Raw genomic sequence first — 18,256 nt, 5'->3', positions numbered from 1 at the left:
CAAACTTAGAACAATACAGTACATTGACACTTGACATTTGTCTCATTTATAGGCAATGCAACAAAGTCACCTAACTTTCAATCATACTTCTGTGTGAGGGGGCAACTATCAAAGATACAACTGAAAAACATTAAAGTATCCAATGCTAATAATCTGAAATTAAATCAAGTTATCATAGGTAATATATGCCACATGACATATCTGTGTATTGGTATACAGTGGTGTCTCGCTTAACGAGCGCTTCGTTTAACGATGAATTCGCGTAGCAATGACTTTTTCGGAGTGTTTTTGCATTCCGTTTAACGATGGTCCCTATGGGCGATTTTTGCTTAGCGATGTTGGGACCATGCTTTGCATAACAATTAAATTTTGGGGTTCCCTGTTTCGTTTAACGATGGTTTAAACAGCCTCATGTTTGCTGTTTTTTAAATGTTATAAAGTTAAAGTTTACTGTTTAAAATGTTTGAAATCACAAAGCGCACTTAATAAACCCTTTGTTAACCAAATTAGACTTTGTTCTGATTCTTTTTTAATTTGTTGTTGCATTTTTTCTCCCACTGAGATGCATTAAATAGGTTTCAATGCATTTCAATTGGGGAACTGCGTTTCGCTTAGCAATGTTTCCTATGGTGATTTTTGCTTAAGGATGGCAATTCGTTCCTACTGGAACGGATTATCCCATTTTCAATGCATTTCAATGGGAAACCGCATTTCGCTTAGCAATATTTTCACTTAGCAATGAATTTTTGGAACCAATTAAAATCGTTAAGCGAGGCACCACTGTACTGTAGTGGTCTGCTAAAGAGGACTACTTAAACACATGGATTTAGAAACCTATTGAAATATTACCAGAGATGTCTGTGCTACTTGCAGAGCGTTTTTCACCAATTTTCTGGGAACGGTGACAGGCTGGGCTTGCCACATCTTCTAGAGATGGACTGGGATAATCCCCCGAACATTGAGATAAGTTTCCTTGTGATGCATGGATATTGTTTGATCGTTTACTGAAAACTCTGGAGAAGAGGAAAAAATATTCGGAAATGTAAACTAGCATAGATTTCACTTGAAAATAAAAATATATTTATCTTTCTCTTCAAGACCTTAAATGCTTAATTCTAAGGCAATGACCATATGTATAAACATTCTATGCAACCAATGTGTGACTGTGAAAAACTATGATTAACACTAAAACTGCAAAGTAAGATGTATCAGAGATTGAGATATTGGCGGACCTCTGTAAAGGTTCATTCTGGTTTGCAGAGAAGAAGACATACAGGAATGGATTAATTTCTTTCCTGGCCCAATCCAGGCAGAAGGAATGAACTTAAGCTCTTCTAACAGTCCTACTCCACAAACATTTCCCAGTTTTCTTTCCCGAGCCTAGCCAGAGAAAGGAGGAGCTTGATAGGAAAGTTAGTAAAAGGTGCTAGTGAATTAAGGCAGAGATGAAGTCAGCCACCAGCTGGGTGTGCCTGGATGTCTCCTTCTCTGCAGACAAGAATGGACCTTCACAGAGGTAAGGCAATGTTCCATTCTCAGTCTGCAGGAAGGAGCCATCCAGGAATGGGACCCACTCAAGCAAGTTCTAGGTCTACAGAGAGGAGTCTGGCTCTTCAGTGAGAAACTACCGTATTTTTCTATTTATAAGAAGACCCGACGTATAAGACGACCCCCCTTTTCTAACCCCTAATTTGAAAATTCAATCCCTGCTTTTCCCTTTTGCTAAGCTGTGGGGCTTAGCAAAAGGAAGGAAAAGCAGGGATCAAAGGGCTGCAAGATCACTGAGCCTGCAACCAGCGGTGGAGGCAGCAGCAACAGGAGGCGGAGACTGAGGCAAAGAAGCAGCTGTGCTTGGCCGCTTCTCACTGCTACCCACTGACTGCCGCCGCCGCTGCCCGATCGCAAGAAGGCGATCGCTGGAGGGGGCAATTGGGCGGCAGTGGCAGCAGTCAATGGGCAGCCACACTTAGCTGCCTCTCACTGCTGCCACCGCCGCCTGATTGCAAGGAGACAATTGCTGGAGGGGGTGATTGACCAGTGGCGGCAGCAGTCAATGGGCAGCCACGAGAGGCGGCTGAGTCTGGCTGCTTCTTTGCTTCAGTCTCTGCCTCCTCCTGCTCCCTTCCATGTATAAAACGACCCTCAATTTTCCCCTCTAATTTTTAAAGGAAAAAGTGTCATTTTATACATGGAAAAATACGGTACTTGTTGAATGACACATCTATCAAAGGGCTGCCGCTTACAGAAGCCCTTTGGGCAGGAAATCCTTATGGGTAATGAAAGGAGAAAACTCCTTTTGGTCTGTCTTTTTCATCCTTTTTCAGTAAATTTGGCATGACCATCTCATCTTTGTTCTCCAACAGCACATATCTGAGGGCGCTGTTTCTCAAAAAGAGAGATCCTTTTGTATGGAAGTGTAGCTAAATTGGATTTGGAAGAGGCATCTGCATTTCTGCGCTTGATCCAAGGGATCTGCAATCTTACTGTGGTTACAACAAGAGATCTGGCAATAGGTCAGGGAATCCTGAGTAGAATCAGCAATATAGGCATGGGGCTTGTATAATTACTTAGGAACCTTTGAAATACATTGCCATCAAAGGCAGAGGGGTTTAATAAATCCTCCATCCAAAACATAAAGCCTTGCAATTAGTAAAGAATTAGAAGAGGCTATAATTAATAAGGCTGAAGGCTCCTGGACCTTGCAAAGGGCTAGGTCAGATCACTATTTTGCTGGGCTGCTTAAGAGGAGCACTCCCTTCTTTGGGAGCCAAGGCCCTTGAGAGCATAGATCCAATAGGGATGTCTACCACTGGGTTTTTAAATTCTCCACTTCCTCACCTACAAGGAAATAACGTCTCTGGGCAAGAGTACTATACTTTTCTCACCATGACACGGAATGTCCCATTCCACATTGACCAATTTATCCAAAGATATTAAGAAGGGAACCTCTCTACAGGATGCTTTTGCCTTGGAGAACACAGATGCCCCACTAAGTGAATTATCAGGCACTGAATATGTGGGCATTTGATCAGAGGTTTTGGAGTGCTGCAACCCCAGTGTAGCTAGTACCTTCGATAACAATGGGAGAAAATAATCAGAGTTGAATAAACCATCTCTGCCAGGTTCTTCCTGCTGAGCAGAGTCTGACCATTTCCCTGGACCCCTGCCTGACTACTTGGATCGGGCAAACCATATCTATATCTGGTGACACATCTCCTTTATCCATGAAGTGGGAGCACTTTCCACCTTACCAGGAGGAAGCTGGGAAAGGAGAAGGTGCTCCAGTAGAAGTAGCTAGAAGACTGGCATCCTTCTTCTTTTCATAGTTGGTGCTATAACAGTAACTGTAGGAGGGCATATATACATTTGAGCTTTCTTAAAAGGTTGACATGGTTGCAGTTTGCCCTGAATTCCCCTCCAAACTGCAGCTTTAATCTTGTTAACTAAAAACTCATTACAGAGGGGAATCTGAAACACTGCTGAAGGCATTCAAGGCTTGAAATAAGGCAGTTGAAAATGGCTGCTGTGGGGTGGCACCATAAAATGGCTGCTGTCCTCGGGTTGCCTTATGAGCTGCGGAGGTAGCCTCTGGAGGTTATTGGTGGAGTGTCTAGGAACAGCAGGCTTTGTCCTTTGAAAATGACTGCTATTCTGGGCTTTGGCACTAAATAAACCCAACTTTGGCATCCTCAGAACCCCTGTAAACCTCCTTTGTGCTGCTGCTGATCTACTTCCTCTGAGTTGATGGCTTCAATCTTTTTCTCACTGCTAGTGGGGATAAGACTTCTCAGGATCAGCCCCAAACCTCTGACATATCAGTTTCCCCTTCTGATGCCTCTACCGGAATTACTTTCGCTCCATAAGACGCACCTTTCCATAAGACGCACCAATTTTTTAGGAGAAGAAAACAGGAAAATATAATCTGTTTTCTTCGCTCCATAAGATGCACAGACTTTCCACCCCCCTGTTTTGTGGGGAAAAAGTGCGTCTTATGGTGCGAAAAATACGGTACGTAACTTGGTTTTCTATTCACCTCTATCTACACTCATCAAGGTGGTGGGTGGGCAACCTTAAACCATACAAAACCTCAGGAGGCCATACCGCAGGAATGACATGATGATCCAGAGAACAAAGCATTTGCTGCCCATGCCCAACAAAGCTGGGATGAGATGATATACAGACATGCTAAGTGGACAAGGATTTTGAGGAGACCTTGCCAGATTTACCCAATGAGGCATAAAGGCAGAAAAACAAGAGCAAGGAAGGCTAAGAAGGATATAGGGGAAAGTGATGACTTTTTTAAAAGAGAGAAAATAAGGAAGAAATGAGAAATTTGGAAAAAGAGAACATTAGAAATAGCATCAACAAGGAAGAGAGATCAGAGACCAGAAAGAGGAGAGAGCAAAAAGTGAGGCCAATTTTAGGCAAAGGCAGGAGAAGAAAACTGGGAGGAACTTGTGGAGCATGACTGTTATGCTCTTTTAAGTTCATTCCTCCTGCTGGGGACTGGACAGAAAAAGGAACCAACCCATTGCTGGATGGCTCTTTCCTACAGACTGAGAACTAATGGTGCTTCATCTGCATGAAATAACTGATAAATGACTGTTTCGCTATTCATTCTATATTGAAACTCATTTCTGACAAATGCATTTATGGGCACTACAATCTCTGGCCAGTCATTAAGTTTTGAAGAAACATTAGGACCCTCTCTACTGATACTGGGAGTGGAGAAAATACCAGTATTGAAAATGGAATACAGTAGGACCTCTGTATCAGCCAGATCGGTATCTGTGGTTGCACTTACAGTATCTGTGGCCTGAAAATACTAAAAATATTAAAAGAAAAATCCCAGAAATAAGTGTTTCCAGCACTGGCCAGTAGAGGGAGCCAGAGACCATACTATTTATACTAAGCATTCACAATAATCTGCAGGTTTTCGGCATCCAGTGGGGACTTGGAACCAATCCCCTGTGGATACAGGGGCCCTATTGTATTAAGAAATCGTTGCTGATGAATATGCTGGTTTAAGGAAAAATAAACACAAGAAAAAGCATCAATGTTTATTCCACATCAGGAAGAGCAGATATAGTTAATATCTTGCTTCGAAATAGGAAGCCAAAGCGTCAGCTGCAGGCCTGTTTGTATTATTTATGTACCACCTGCATATAATGAATTTTAGAGAGTAAAAGAACAGTGAGCTTGCATAGAAAGTAATATAAAAGCAATCCCCCGTGTCCTCCTAGTAATTAAAAACAACAATAAACTTAATTCTGCTTTTCTCTGTGCAAGCTCACCTGTGTTTAGGTTTCATCCATTTCCCCACCTTTTAGTGGGCATCCCACCAATACTTCAACAATGCCTGACTTATTACAATGACAAGTTCTTTTTCATTTTCCACTATCTACATTCCATTCGCACTTTGCTCACATTTACTGCCAAAGAAGCAAAGATCATATCTGAGCACTCACCCTCCAGCCTGGGAGCTCGGTGTTTCAAAGGAACCAGGTTCAATGGGAACATCATATTTTGGCAAATTCTTCACAAACTCAGAAAATTTCTGTCCTGGATCATACAGCTTGGCACTCTCACAGAGGGACTGACAGTTAACTGGTAGAGACACGACTTGGGCATGCTGCATCTGGAACAGGTTAACTGTTGCCTGTGTGGAAAGTATTATTTGGAGATTCATGTTGCAAACATTTCTTTCTCCATCTCCAGCATTTAAAAATAATTTACAACAATTCTTTCCTGATGATCAGAACCAAATTAGACTCTGTTATCACCAATTATATCTACAGTTTTTTTTCTAACACTATTTCCTCAACCTTTGTTTAATTACAAACACATCAATTTCTACACTGGTTAGTATACTATACATGTCTTGAGAAAGAACTGGGAGGACATATATTTATATTTAAACTAGACTATGTTTTGTGGGGAGGAGTTTTGTTCTAACTATATGGTGGTATTGGTTAAATTCTAAAGAATTATTAAATGGAATTCTGTTTGCATAACAGGTTATTCTCAACTCTTACTCACTGTACTCTTGTAAGATTCTGAAAACATTCTTAACAGCTAGGGGACTCTCTAGCACAGTGGAGAGCTTCAATGGAAGAAGGAATTGGTAGAATTTGGAGGTGAGCATTTTGAATAAGCCCAAGTTCCCTTTCCTCATAGAACAGCAGATTTGGATCTAACCCAGTATTTTCTAGAAGAACTGGGTTAAGCAGCTAGAATACAAACAAGACTACCAAAGTCTGAAACATGAGAATATTCAGTGAAGAAATGTAAAGATGAGTAAGTGGATACAAATTGCAATACTTAAGTAAAAATTATCTATACAGTGGTACCTTGACTTACAAACTTAATTCGTTCAGGAAGATGGTCATAACTCGAAATGGTTGTAAGTCGAAGCACCATAGGAATGCACTGAAATACAATTAATCCATTCCAGCCAAAGAAAAAAAAATCACACACACAAAAAAAATCACTGCAAGACCGGTCAGAAACATGATTAATCCCTTCCAGCCGAAGGGGGGGGGGAGAAAAGCAATCAACCGTGCAAGACCCATTGCAAATGCAAACAAGACAAAACAAAAAGCAATCAAGTGTGCAAGACCTAATGCAAGGAAAACAAACCAAAAACCAATGAACCGTGCAAGACCCATTTGAAATGTAAACAAGTCAAAGCAAAAAGCAATCAAGCAGATCGTGCAAGATAGGAAATGGGCAGAAAAAAACCCTAAAAAGCAAACAAATTCCCCAAGACCCATCGGAAATGGGGAAAAAATCCAAAAAGCAAGGAAACCCCCCCAAGACCCATCAGAAATGGGAAAAAACCCCACAAACACCCCAAGACTCATCACAGCACAGAAACATAATCCTCCCCAGCCCAAAACCACGCTGCCAAAACACCCAGAACAGTTTTTAAAAAGCAGAAAACAGCGGCTTACCTTACCAGGCAAGCCTCCCTGCAAACACACACACACACTCACTTAGAAGCAAAAGCCAGGCAGTCCCTAGCCTCCTCTGATCACACTCACGCTAACTGTCTGGGTGAAAGCTACAAAGAAGCAGCCTCGTTGCCACCTATGGTTAGAAATTTGAATTTCCTGCCTTTTCCCCCTGCTTTTTTCTGTTTGTAAGTGGAAGCTCCAGCCGTAAGTCGAAGCAAAATTTTGCAGCTCGAGCTAGTCGTAACTCGAAATGGTCATAAGTAGGGATGTTTGTAAGTCGAGGCACCACTGTATATTAGTAGGTCTAGAAGAGTGGATACCAACCTTGGGTCCCCAGTTGTTCTTGGATAACAACTGTCAAAAATCCTGGCCAGCACAGCTAGTGGTAAAGGCTTCTGGGAGTTTTAGTCCAAGAATATCTGGGGACCTAAGGCTGGGAACCACTTGTCTAGAAGCTACAACCTTCGAGATTTAAACAGGCAATGTGGACCAGCATACTACACAATTGCCATTTGCTGCTTGTCTAATTTTTTTCTCAAGCAATACTCTGAAAAAGCGTGTTTTTGTGTACACCTCTATTGAGGTGAATGGGAGGATGCCTTAAAAATGTGAAAGCATTTCATATTAGTAGAATGGATTTATGATTAGAGCACTTGCTGGGCAAATAATTCACAAGCGTTAGTTTTGGCGCAGGCGCAGACTAAACCCATATGTGTGTATTCACAGAGGCCACGAAGAAGAACAATTTAGTTATGGATAGGTGTAACTTTAAGTCAATGTTTTTATAAATGTAAAACACCATTTGCATTTCCACACTGGTTCTCTGCTTAGCATTAGTGCATATAAAAAAGCAAATCAACAAATGAACAACACTGCAGTCCAAATATATATATAATCTGGAATCCAACCAAAAACATATACCAATATTAAGTCCACCAATATTAATCTGACCTGTGAATTGCCACAAATTAAAAAGGCAGCATAAGCATTTTTTGTGCTGCAAATGATGCAACTAGTGTATGGTAACAAATATCCATGGTACAGTATCTCCTTAGCTTGTGGCAATCCCCAGCTGAGATTGATACTAACACACCTACACTGGCCAAGGTTAGTAACAGGATTCTGGCCAATGAAAGCTGTCTGAAAACGTTAATCTTGCCAATCAATAAGCCTCTGTCTTTAAAAAGGTTGGCTAATACTACTCTTTGTATTACAGACAAGCAGCAAGAACCCTTTCTGAGACATCACCATTGTTTTTAACAGTGTGTGTTTCAAATATTCAATAGCTTAGGTCAGACAAAGGTGAACAAATAATTATCCACTAAGTAAATGGCCTGCAGCAAGTATCAGACTTATATTGTTCTCCCTTTGTCTTCCTCCATCAAAATCAGACAAAAATCTACTTCAGTTGTAAACTAACCACAATTTCCTTTAATGTCCAAACTCTGAGAACAGTGGCTTGTTAAAACTACAGTCTGAGGAAAAGCAATGACCACAAAACATGTTTTGATATGACATAATCTCATGTGACATAATTTAAAAACAAAAAACATGTTTCCAAGTTCAGATGTAACAGAAAGTTGTGGTTAGTTTAAAGACAAAAGCAAAAACTTCTGTTTGCCTTTTAATCTGCACAAGGACAGTGCTTCCTGGATTCTATTCACATGGCAAAAAAACAAAACAAAAAAAACAAAAACAAAAACAAAACAAAAAACACAAAACCATAGGTTATTACGACATCTCAACTGGGAACCTATTCTTGGGCCTTGCCTTCCATAACAAAATCTAAAACCATGTTCTGAGGTGGATTTTTGATCATGGACTGAAGAGCAAACATTACGTCCATTTTACCAATTCAAAACCCATCTCATACTATGGTCGGCGCCAAACAAAAGAAATGGAGCAGAAAGGTTCGATGAAGAGTATACATATGTGCATGGCTTACTCAAGATCCATTAACATCACAGTGGGAACTGCCTAACAGAGCTAATATGCTTGTTCTAATACATTTCTATGACATTTGGTAGCAAGACTTTATAGAAGAATACATCATGAAGTCAGTCATCACACTTCTAGAATTTCTATCTTAATTAAACAGTCATTATGTTTTGACTAGACTAGAGGTCCCCAACCCATGGTCTGCAGCCCCGTGCCGGTCCGTGGCCTGAGTCAAACCGGTCCGCAGAGGAAGCCCTCCCACCCCGCCCCCCACGTGCACTCACCCACCCACAGTTGATTCGAGCATGCGCATGTGCTCCAGCGTGTCCGTGCGAGTGCTGTGCCACCGTTTGCGCATGCACGCAAGTACGCCCAGACAACCTCCCCACTGCCATTTGCACATGCGCACAAGAGCACACGCACACAGGCACCACACTGCCATTTGTGCATGCACACGAACTCATTCTCATTTGTGCAAGAGAGAGCATGCGCTTGTTCATGCATGTGCACGAGCACGGGGGGTGCCCTGCCTTCCCCAGCCGGTCCGTGGGGTGAAAAAGTTTGGGAACCCCTGGTCTAGACCACACTGTAGCACACTTTCTTACAGCTTTAAGTGTGAGGTCACATTGATAGACAAGTTCCCGGAGCTGCGTCAAGATATCAGTTTTGAAATTTTCCAGATCATTTCGCTTTTCTTCAACTTCTGCCAGACTGGCTTTGAAATGTTCATTAGCTTCTTCAGCCTACAATAAATTAAACGTGAATATAAATGACAGTGCGAAATGTTTCCATTAAAGTAGCAAAAACTCTCTCAACCTTAGGAAGCCCGTAATAAAAGGACTCATTATAACATATGTGCAACTGTTCCTGCACATCAAATAACTGCAAGAAGAGCATATTTTTGATGCTAGCATATTGGAAGAGATTTACTTACTTTTTGAAGGGCTTCCTCTTCAAGTTTTCTCTTCTTCTCTAATTTGCTGGCATCTTTAATAATACCCCCATTGGAGGTCAAATGCTCCTCCTCAGCACGAACAGTTGATGATTTTGCCTTTTCATATTCATCTTGTCTCTGAATATATAATAGCTTGGCTTTTCTTACAACAGTTTCCAGTTCTTGCTGTTCATTCCAAGGGAAGACATTGTTATATTAGCATTTTCATGTTATAGTGAACAGTATTAATTACACATTGGCTAAAATCCTGTTGTTTAGTATAGTAAGTCACAACTAGAGTAGGCCTACTGAATCAATGGGGATTTGGTGAGGGCACTCCTCCACAATTTCCATTAATTCCGGTGGCCCTACTCTTGGTGCAACTTACTTTAGTGTGATAAGTTTCAATGAGAGTTGGCCCATTTAAAACAATGGAACCTACAGAAGAGTTGCCTTACTAAATTCACACTAACAGTGGACCTACTCTAGCATAACTTATTACTCTTAGCAACAGGATTTCAGTCGTCTTGTTGCTATATTTCTCTAATGCCAAGGTTTTTATTTGGGATAAAAAATCTGAGGATATATTAGGATTGGAGTATAGGAAGTATAGGAAACCACAGTTTTATGCTAAGGAGAAATTCACTACAACACACTGGGTAACCCAGTAGACTGTAAAGACTGTCAAAAATGTTTGCATTGCAAGCTGTTTACAATTTCTAATCACTACACGAGATGTATAATAAATGAAGATACCAACCATTTTCTTTTGTTCTCGTTGCCAAAGCTCCTTGATCTCCTTCCTTTGTTTATCCAATTCACTTTTTCTTCCAAGGAGTGGCTAAATAAGAGAAATACAGTGACTATATAAGGAAATGTCAGTGGGTTTAACATATTTGCCTATGGCTACATCCAGAAATAATTCTCTGAAGGTTTTTTTTTTACCTGAACAAATTTATTAGTTTGGAGAGCTGCTGCTGTTTGCTGCCAAAGCTGACTATTTTCTATGTCATTTTGGAATGCATTTATGAATATTGACTGAAATGGCATGTAATCCTAAAACACAAAATATATATAACAATAAATTTCTGGATTAACAAACTGTTCATCCAAATTCAAATATCCCTCCCCACCTAATCCTAGTGAACAAGTGTTTTAAATAGATCCATATCAGAGAATTTCAGTTGTAATGTTACATAATTTTCTTATCCAGTGTTCCTACTCTTAATAAGATGTGATTCACTAAAAAGATATTATGGCAATGTACATGTCACTCAATACACCAAATACTTTATAAAACCCTAAACTTTGTGATTTCTACCAAAATTGACTACATTTTGTTACTTTCATATATCGGAACATTTAATATAACATGACAAAGCACATTCGTAAGAATTTCAGTTAACTTCAAGAAATTCATAAAATAAAAGAGCATGATTCCATTCTATTTTCAGCATCTAAGTAATATCTGTGTTTAATCATTTTAGAACATTTCTATTAATTGACACTCACCTGGGGTCCAACAATAGTCTTAGTTGTTTCTGCAATTTTTGCCAAGCTTTTAGCACACTCCATTTCTGTAGAGAAATATGATGTTCACATAGTAAGAATGACTACTAAGGGCAAATAAAATCTTCTTTGAACTCTTCATTTAATAAGACAGAGAACATTTTGCTACCATCTTTTGGTTACAGGAAACAGGCTATGGTTCCATTCATTTCAGTGAACAGCTACTAATTTAGAAATCACATTACTGACAGTCTGTAGCACAATCCTGACAACAGATTTAATTCCATCATGACAAAGCTCATTAGGTGCCAGAAAGAACCACTCACCCAAGTTAAGCTTTTTCTCTACCCATGCTACTATGTCCTTCGTATATTTTGACCATGCTTTAGCATAGGATAGAGCCGATTCAATTCCATTATCATTTCTTAGGAGAACACTATCAATTTCTTCAGCTCTAAGGTGTCCTGAAAATATAATGTCAAATGTAAAAAAGGAAATTTTAGACATGGCCACACAGCGACAGCAAAGCCAGTATCAGCCAACTGTGAAGACTAAAGCAGCTCTGATCTTGAGATTTTCTTTAATGCTGGTTGACATTAAACAGAACTGGCAGGGCTTTTTGAACAAATTAAAGGGTCACAGAATTATATCTTAATGAATCATATAGCCAGTAAATTTTCCTCCATAGTGACCTAATAGAAGAAAACATTTTGAATAGATGACCTTCATTCTATCACTACCATATGCATATTTAGTGATTTTGTGAACTTTAGGCACAAACAAACTACTCAGAAATACCAGAGACTTACCCTTCAGAATATTTTCATTAGAATAACATGTTATCTGTAGGCATCTTCAAATTTTACTAGCTTTAATCTCTATAGGTGTAAAATAACAAAATCAATGTAGATATAAGAATGCTTACCTATACCTTGAACATCATCCCTTTCATGCAGTGATCCTCCAGAATCCACAGAAAGATTTTCGAAAGACTGGTTTGTAATAAAATACAACCTGTTAGTATCAACTAAACAAACAAATAATTAAATACTTAACATATGTTGCATGTCCTTTGTTCAGAATGTAACTTGTCATACTGACACAGCAAGAGAATAGCATGAATGAACTCAGTGCCTAGTAACTTCAAGCCCCCTTTACATCTACAATTATTCAAGAGGCAAAGACAATTTAGATATCGGAGAAACCTCTACATAGGTCAACAATTTTTGAGCACTTAAAATTCTGATGGAGCCATTTATTTGACAAAGGAGATAACCTTCTCTTGAAGGAAAGAAAAAGTTTACTTTATGAACTGACTAGGTATTGAGAAAGCATGACCCCAGAAATGCTTTTGGCTTTGCACAATAATTCTGAAAGTGGCATTCCAATGTCACTGGCATAACATCCTGCTTACAGAGAGTAGATGGCATTGTTATAGGGAAAATGTCCATTGCCAATACAATGAAAAACACTGTGCCCAGCAAGCAGGGATGGAACACTAAACTGGGAGAAAAAAACTCCCCAAGTTGCGATGGAAATGTAGGTAACCCTCCTAGTGCTCATTACTCCATACAGTATAGTTAATTTCATCTGGAGCTGGACAATGACCAAGTGCAAAAACGTTTACGCACTAAAATAAACAATATTTTTCAGAGAATAATGCAGACGCTTGGAATGGAGTTTTATCACTCTCAACTAATGCAACAGGTGCTTATGGTATGTATGCAAACCCATTTCACACATTGACTCCAACAACAATGAAAATACACTCTACTGGAAAGGTCACCTTTTCCTGGGCAACAATATACTAGTGTTCGATGCTCACAGAATGCAATTTTCTCACAACAATGAAGCTAATCTTGAGGGAAAGCTTGGTGGATTATATACAAGAAAAGAAACATGAATGCACCTTTATTATTAGACAGTGGAAACACAGTCCATTTAGTATACAATGCCCCAATCACTTGTGGGTTAAGCACATTATGTATACTTATCAGTTACCTACACCCTTCAGTCAATCAGGGAAGTTCTTAGTGTGACAGTAAGTAAAAAAGATTAGCCTCTCCCCTACTGATAGGCTAGAAAGCTTCCTTTAGTTGGAGACAGGTGGCATTTTCAGAGATTGGAAGGTGACATAATAAAGGCATTGCTGCTCAGCATATATTTTTAACACACTGGCACCTCTCTTCATAGGTTTTGTGCAGTACTTTTTAAAAAAGTCAGAACAAAATTGCAAAAAACTGCTCAATGAGAAAAAACAATGGACAAAAAGGAATGAATGCATACCTATGCCTCTATATGTTTCGCCTCTGCTACTAAAAATGGTCTGCCTCTAAGCTTGTGTTGACTTGAGAAGATTGCTTGACAAAAAACACGCTGTGGAGCCAGAACATTCTACTGAATGAATTCAGTATTAGACAATGGCTGTAATACAATAGCAAATCACAACTAGAACAGAGCCACTGAACGAACAGAACTTTCACCAGCATTAACTCACCAAATCCCCATTGATTCAATGAGCCTGCTCTAGTTGTGACTTACTACTGGATTTTAGCCAATGAGTTACCAAAATACAAATGAGATGAATACTTTCAAACTACATAGTAATATTTGGTATCCTCTGTAATACAGTGGTGCCTCGCATTACGATGTTAATTCGTTCCAGCGAAATCGCTGTAGAACGAAAACACCGTAAAGCGATTTTAAAAATCCCATAGAAACGCATTAAAACCCGATTAATGTGTTCCTATGGGCTTGAAACTCACCATCCAGCAAAGATCCTCCATAGCGGGGCAATTTTCACTGCCCGTGCAGCGAGGAATGCGTCCCAGAAAACAGCGGGTGGCCATTTTTTTTTTAGCCAGTGGCCATTTTGAAACCACCGATCAGCTGTAGAAAAATAGTCGTTTTGCGAGAATCGGTTCCCGAAGCAGGGAACCGATCATCGCAAAGTAAAAAAACCCATAGGAAACATTGTTTTGCGATCACTTTTGCGATCGCAAAACCTTCGTCGTTATGCAATTTCATCATAAAACGAAGCGCTCGTCTTGCGAGGCACCACTGTACATATAAAGGAGACACAGAGGATATCATATGCAAGAAACCTAGTGCCCCTGTCTGAGTTAGTAAGTTCAGTTAATGTCCTCTTTCTTCAATTAAGTATGTTTATCAACCACAGGCTTGCCAAGAGTTATGGCAATAACACCACAGATACCTCTGTAGTGCTCAGGTTGCCAGCACCACATAAAGGCCTAGATGTAAGTTACTTTCAAATGATATCATTGTGCTCATCTAAAGGTAACATTCAGTGAAAATTGCTTAAAATATACAGCACTACCACAGGCCTGAAGTTTCTACCATGTGAAAGTAAATGAATACAGCTGAGTGCAGTTGGGCAACATTTCTAATTTCAAGGATCAACACAGAGCATGCAGAATAGGATATAATTTCAAAACACATCTCCTGAAACATAATGTCAATGCATTTTAAAAAAAGAGTGGCTGCGGGACGATTCCCCTTAAACCAGCCCTTATATCCTTTCTTATAGACCTCTTTCAGTTTACATGGCATGCACACTTCTACAGCTGCTCTGTTTCTATGAAACTTGTAGTGCAGGGCCACCCAGATGATATAATCTGCTGCTCTCCTTGACTTCCCTGCTTCTTTAAGCTTAAGTAGTATCCTCATAGTATCTGGAAGTGGAGAAGAGACTTCCCCAGCAACAGCATATTGCTCTAAATCAGTGGTTCCCAGTCTTGGTTCCCCATATGTTCTTGGACTAAAACTCTCAAAAGTGTTCATCACTAGCTGTGCTGGCCAGGATTTCTGGGAGTTGGAGTCTCAGAACATATGGACACCCAATGTTGGGAACCAATGCTTTAAAGTACTGTATCCCAATTTTAATGCAAAATATTTTGAAGTGTCTTGATTTTGAATGGGCAGTTGACTCATTACCTTTAAAAAAGACCTACTAATGGAGAAGAAAACTGGTATAACTGGTTTGTAACTATGGAACCACACAACTTTCAGTCCAGTTGTTGCTATGGATCAACATAATAGCAAATATTGTGCTGAGTACCTTTACTTCAAAACTTATCACTACAACACTCATCAGAGGTAAGAAACTAAAATTCAGTTCATGTAAGATGTACATAGGTATTGTTGGTCAGGCGATTAGTCAAATCACTGTTAGGTGAACAACTTATTTTGAATGGGATTTAGTGACTAAAATTCTGTTGCTTAGCATAGAAAGTTGCATTAGAATAGGTCCATTTGAATCAATGGAATTTACAGGTGAATTACAGCAAATCACTATTGTTCAATGCACTTATTCTGGTGCAACTTACTATGATATGCAAGAGGATTTTACCCACTATGTCTTTTCAGAATTCGTATTTGCAGCTTATAGTAAAACACTCTTCCAAGATGCTCAGGTGACAGCTGAGACTAGGAGTGTGTATACATATAATCTGCTGGCAGATCAGTTGTAGCTGTCATTCAAATCATCAGTTTATTTGATAAGCAACTTATCAACAGTAGACAGGCCTGGGCCGGATCCAGATTACATTACTAGAATATCCTCCATACAGGAGACTGATTTGAAAAGTGTTCAGAGATTTCCTCTGGTACAAAATGGTACCCCAGAAAGTGAGTATGGCCTGCTGTTCTCATCACAGTATTTTCATCATACCATAGTCATTGGTTGTTTATCTTTTACTGAGCATATTTCCAACTTTTATTTTTGAACTCTTAACACCATAATCAATTTGGAATCTTAATATTTTACAGAAAACCTTCTTCCCTCAAACCAATTGCACACTGTTAGATCTTCATTATAGGCTCTATGCTCTCTATTCCATCATGAAAGTGTTACAGTGGATATTTAGTAGGGATGTGCATATTAAAAACTCCCATTTTTGTTTGGTTTTAGGTTCTTTCAACAACTGCATCTTCCATAATTCCTAAACAGTTCTTTAAAATTGCTTGAAAAAAAGCAGGGGCAAGACAAGAAATAGAGAATCAATCAATATCTACTCCAAAAGTGGACAAGCGTATACGACAAAGAAAAAGAATAATCAAGACTTGTACAAGCACCCACGCTACCCAATAGCAACTTGGCTTTGGCAAAGTGACAAACTCCACCCCTGACCCACATCCCTCCATAGAAGCAAACAGCCCCCCCAAAAATCCCACACATACAATATGAAAAGAAATGAGGACATAATCCTACAAAAATCTATGAAAGAAGGCCAACAGGATCCAAGATGAAGGCCCAGGCTAGCAGGCAAGCACAGGCAGAACAAAATGGAAGGCAGCAGGAGGCAGGACCTTACCAGCACATAGATGCCACCTACATGGAATGACTACAGCAAAGACAAGAAAATTATTCAATGGTCTCCAACCAGCCCATTCCCTACTACAAGGAACGTACTAGATGTAATGAGACATTTCCTTCATCACCCCTCAGGGATGTTCCAGCTGGCTGCTGACAGTAGCCCTCATGACACTATTGACTGACAAATTTCCCAAGCAATTTGTCAGACAAAGAATGAAAGAAACATTTAATAAAAAAGGGAACCACGAAAAAACATGAAATTTTTGTGTAGTCCTCTTTCATTAATATGAATCATTTGTGTTTAAGGAGCTCTTTTTCAGAAATCAATGAGAGAACATGAAAACAAAAATAGGAGCCTCTATGTTTTGTCTTTCTTTCATATTAATGTAGAGATTCGATCCCACTTTGTAGAATTTATTACTTCATTATATCTAGTTGGTTCCCTTTTTACACTTCCTCGGATCCTCTATATAAGCATGCTGTTATATAAGCATGCTTTTATGCTCTTATTCACGAATGGGAACCTGTGGAGTTAAAACCGCACATGGCTCCAAGGACTAATTTCACTATTACTCTGCAAATAATTATCTCAGGTCTCCAAGAGCAAACTCTTTCATTCCCAAAAGTCTGCTAGATGAGGAAGAAGAGAGAATGTGGGTAGCATAAAGACAAAGAAAGGTAGCATTGCCTTTTTTTCATTTTTGGTCTGCACACCACTGTTCACCTCCTGCTCCTCCTGGGACTGGTCTCCTCTGCTTCAGATATAGTACAGAAACGTGACAAATGCAACATGCATTTTTTAAAATGACAAACAACAACGAATCTCAAGAGCCTTAAATATTCTAAAAAGCCATTCTTACTTCAAGAGGGAAGAAGAAAAATAGCGCAGAAGTGCATACCATCTTTGCCAGAAAACACATGACAAGGAACCTGTGATCAGGAGAATACCCTAGCAAATTAACTGCTTTAATAATTCAGACTGTACTCCAATCAGCAGCTACATTCCTAGTGAAATCAGCACAACTAGTGTATCTTAAAACAAGACAACCCACGTTAAAAGTAATTTGATTACAAACTATGATTTGAAAACCTTGTGAATACTTAATAACTTTGTTATTAATTAAATTCTTCAAAATATTAACAGGAAAATCCAGGTCTTTATAGCACATGTAAAAAGGAGCTAGAGGTCAGTAGTTCAATTCCCAAATGTGCCTCCTGGGAAAAGTCAGCCTGTTTAGCCTTGGGCTAGCTGTGTCATCCAAGCAAAGGAGAAGGTAAACCATATCTGAATACTTTTTCCCTAGAAAACCTGGAAAGGGTCACTGAAAGGGGAATCGACTTGACAGTGTTTCGTCATTACTATTCAGGGCATTCTACGAAGATGGATCTACTGCAGAAGAGGCCTTCTGTGTTAGATCTAGGGCCTGGACAGGTTGAAACAAACACTGTTAATCCTTCAGACAACATAGTTCCAAGCCATTTAAGGCTTTAAAGGTGATCACCAGCATTTTAAACTGGTCCAGGAAATACACAGTGGCAAATAAGTGCAGCAAGTACAGTATGCAGACAATCTCACTTGGTCTG

General features: G+C 39.6%; 1 protein-coding gene across 2 annotated transcripts in view; it reads right to left on the bottom strand.

Moving 5' to 3' along the window:
• Nucleotides 1–18,256, bottom strand: part of ARHGAP29 (Rho GTPase activating protein 29) — a 92,032-nt gene that overhangs the window by 18,803 nt on the left and 54,973 nt on the right. For both annotated transcript variants that reach the window (XM_072997974.2, XM_072997975.2), the window contains exons 6-14: nt 12,263–12,329; nt 11,664–11,801; nt 11,341–11,405; nt 10,774–10,884; nt 10,589–10,669; nt 9,829–10,014; nt 9,500–9,637; nt 5,469–5,659; nt 850–1,013 (exon numbers count right to left, since the gene is read on the bottom strand). In XM_072997974.2, coding sequence (XP_072854075.2) covers nt 850–1,013; nt 5,469–5,659; nt 9,500–9,637; nt 9,829–10,014; nt 10,589–10,669; nt 10,774–10,884; nt 11,341–11,405; nt 11,664–11,801; nt 12,263–12,329 — 1,141 coding nt within the window. The remainder of the gene's footprint in view (nt 1–849; nt 1,014–5,468; nt 5,660–9,499; nt 9,638–9,828; nt 10,015–10,588; nt 10,670–10,773; nt 10,885–11,340; nt 11,406–11,663; nt 11,802–12,262; nt 12,330–18,256) is intronic.

This window comes from Pogona vitticeps, chromosome 4 (assembly GCF_051106095.1).
Source record: "Pogona vitticeps strain Pit_001003342236 chromosome 4, PviZW2.1, whole genome shotgun sequence".
In the NCBI taxonomy this organism is placed as follows: Eukaryota; Metazoa; Chordata; class Lepidosauria; order Squamata; family Agamidae; genus Pogona; species Pogona vitticeps.
Note: the sequence above shows the minus strand (reverse complement) of the source record. Positions and strands in the feature narration are given on the sequence as shown.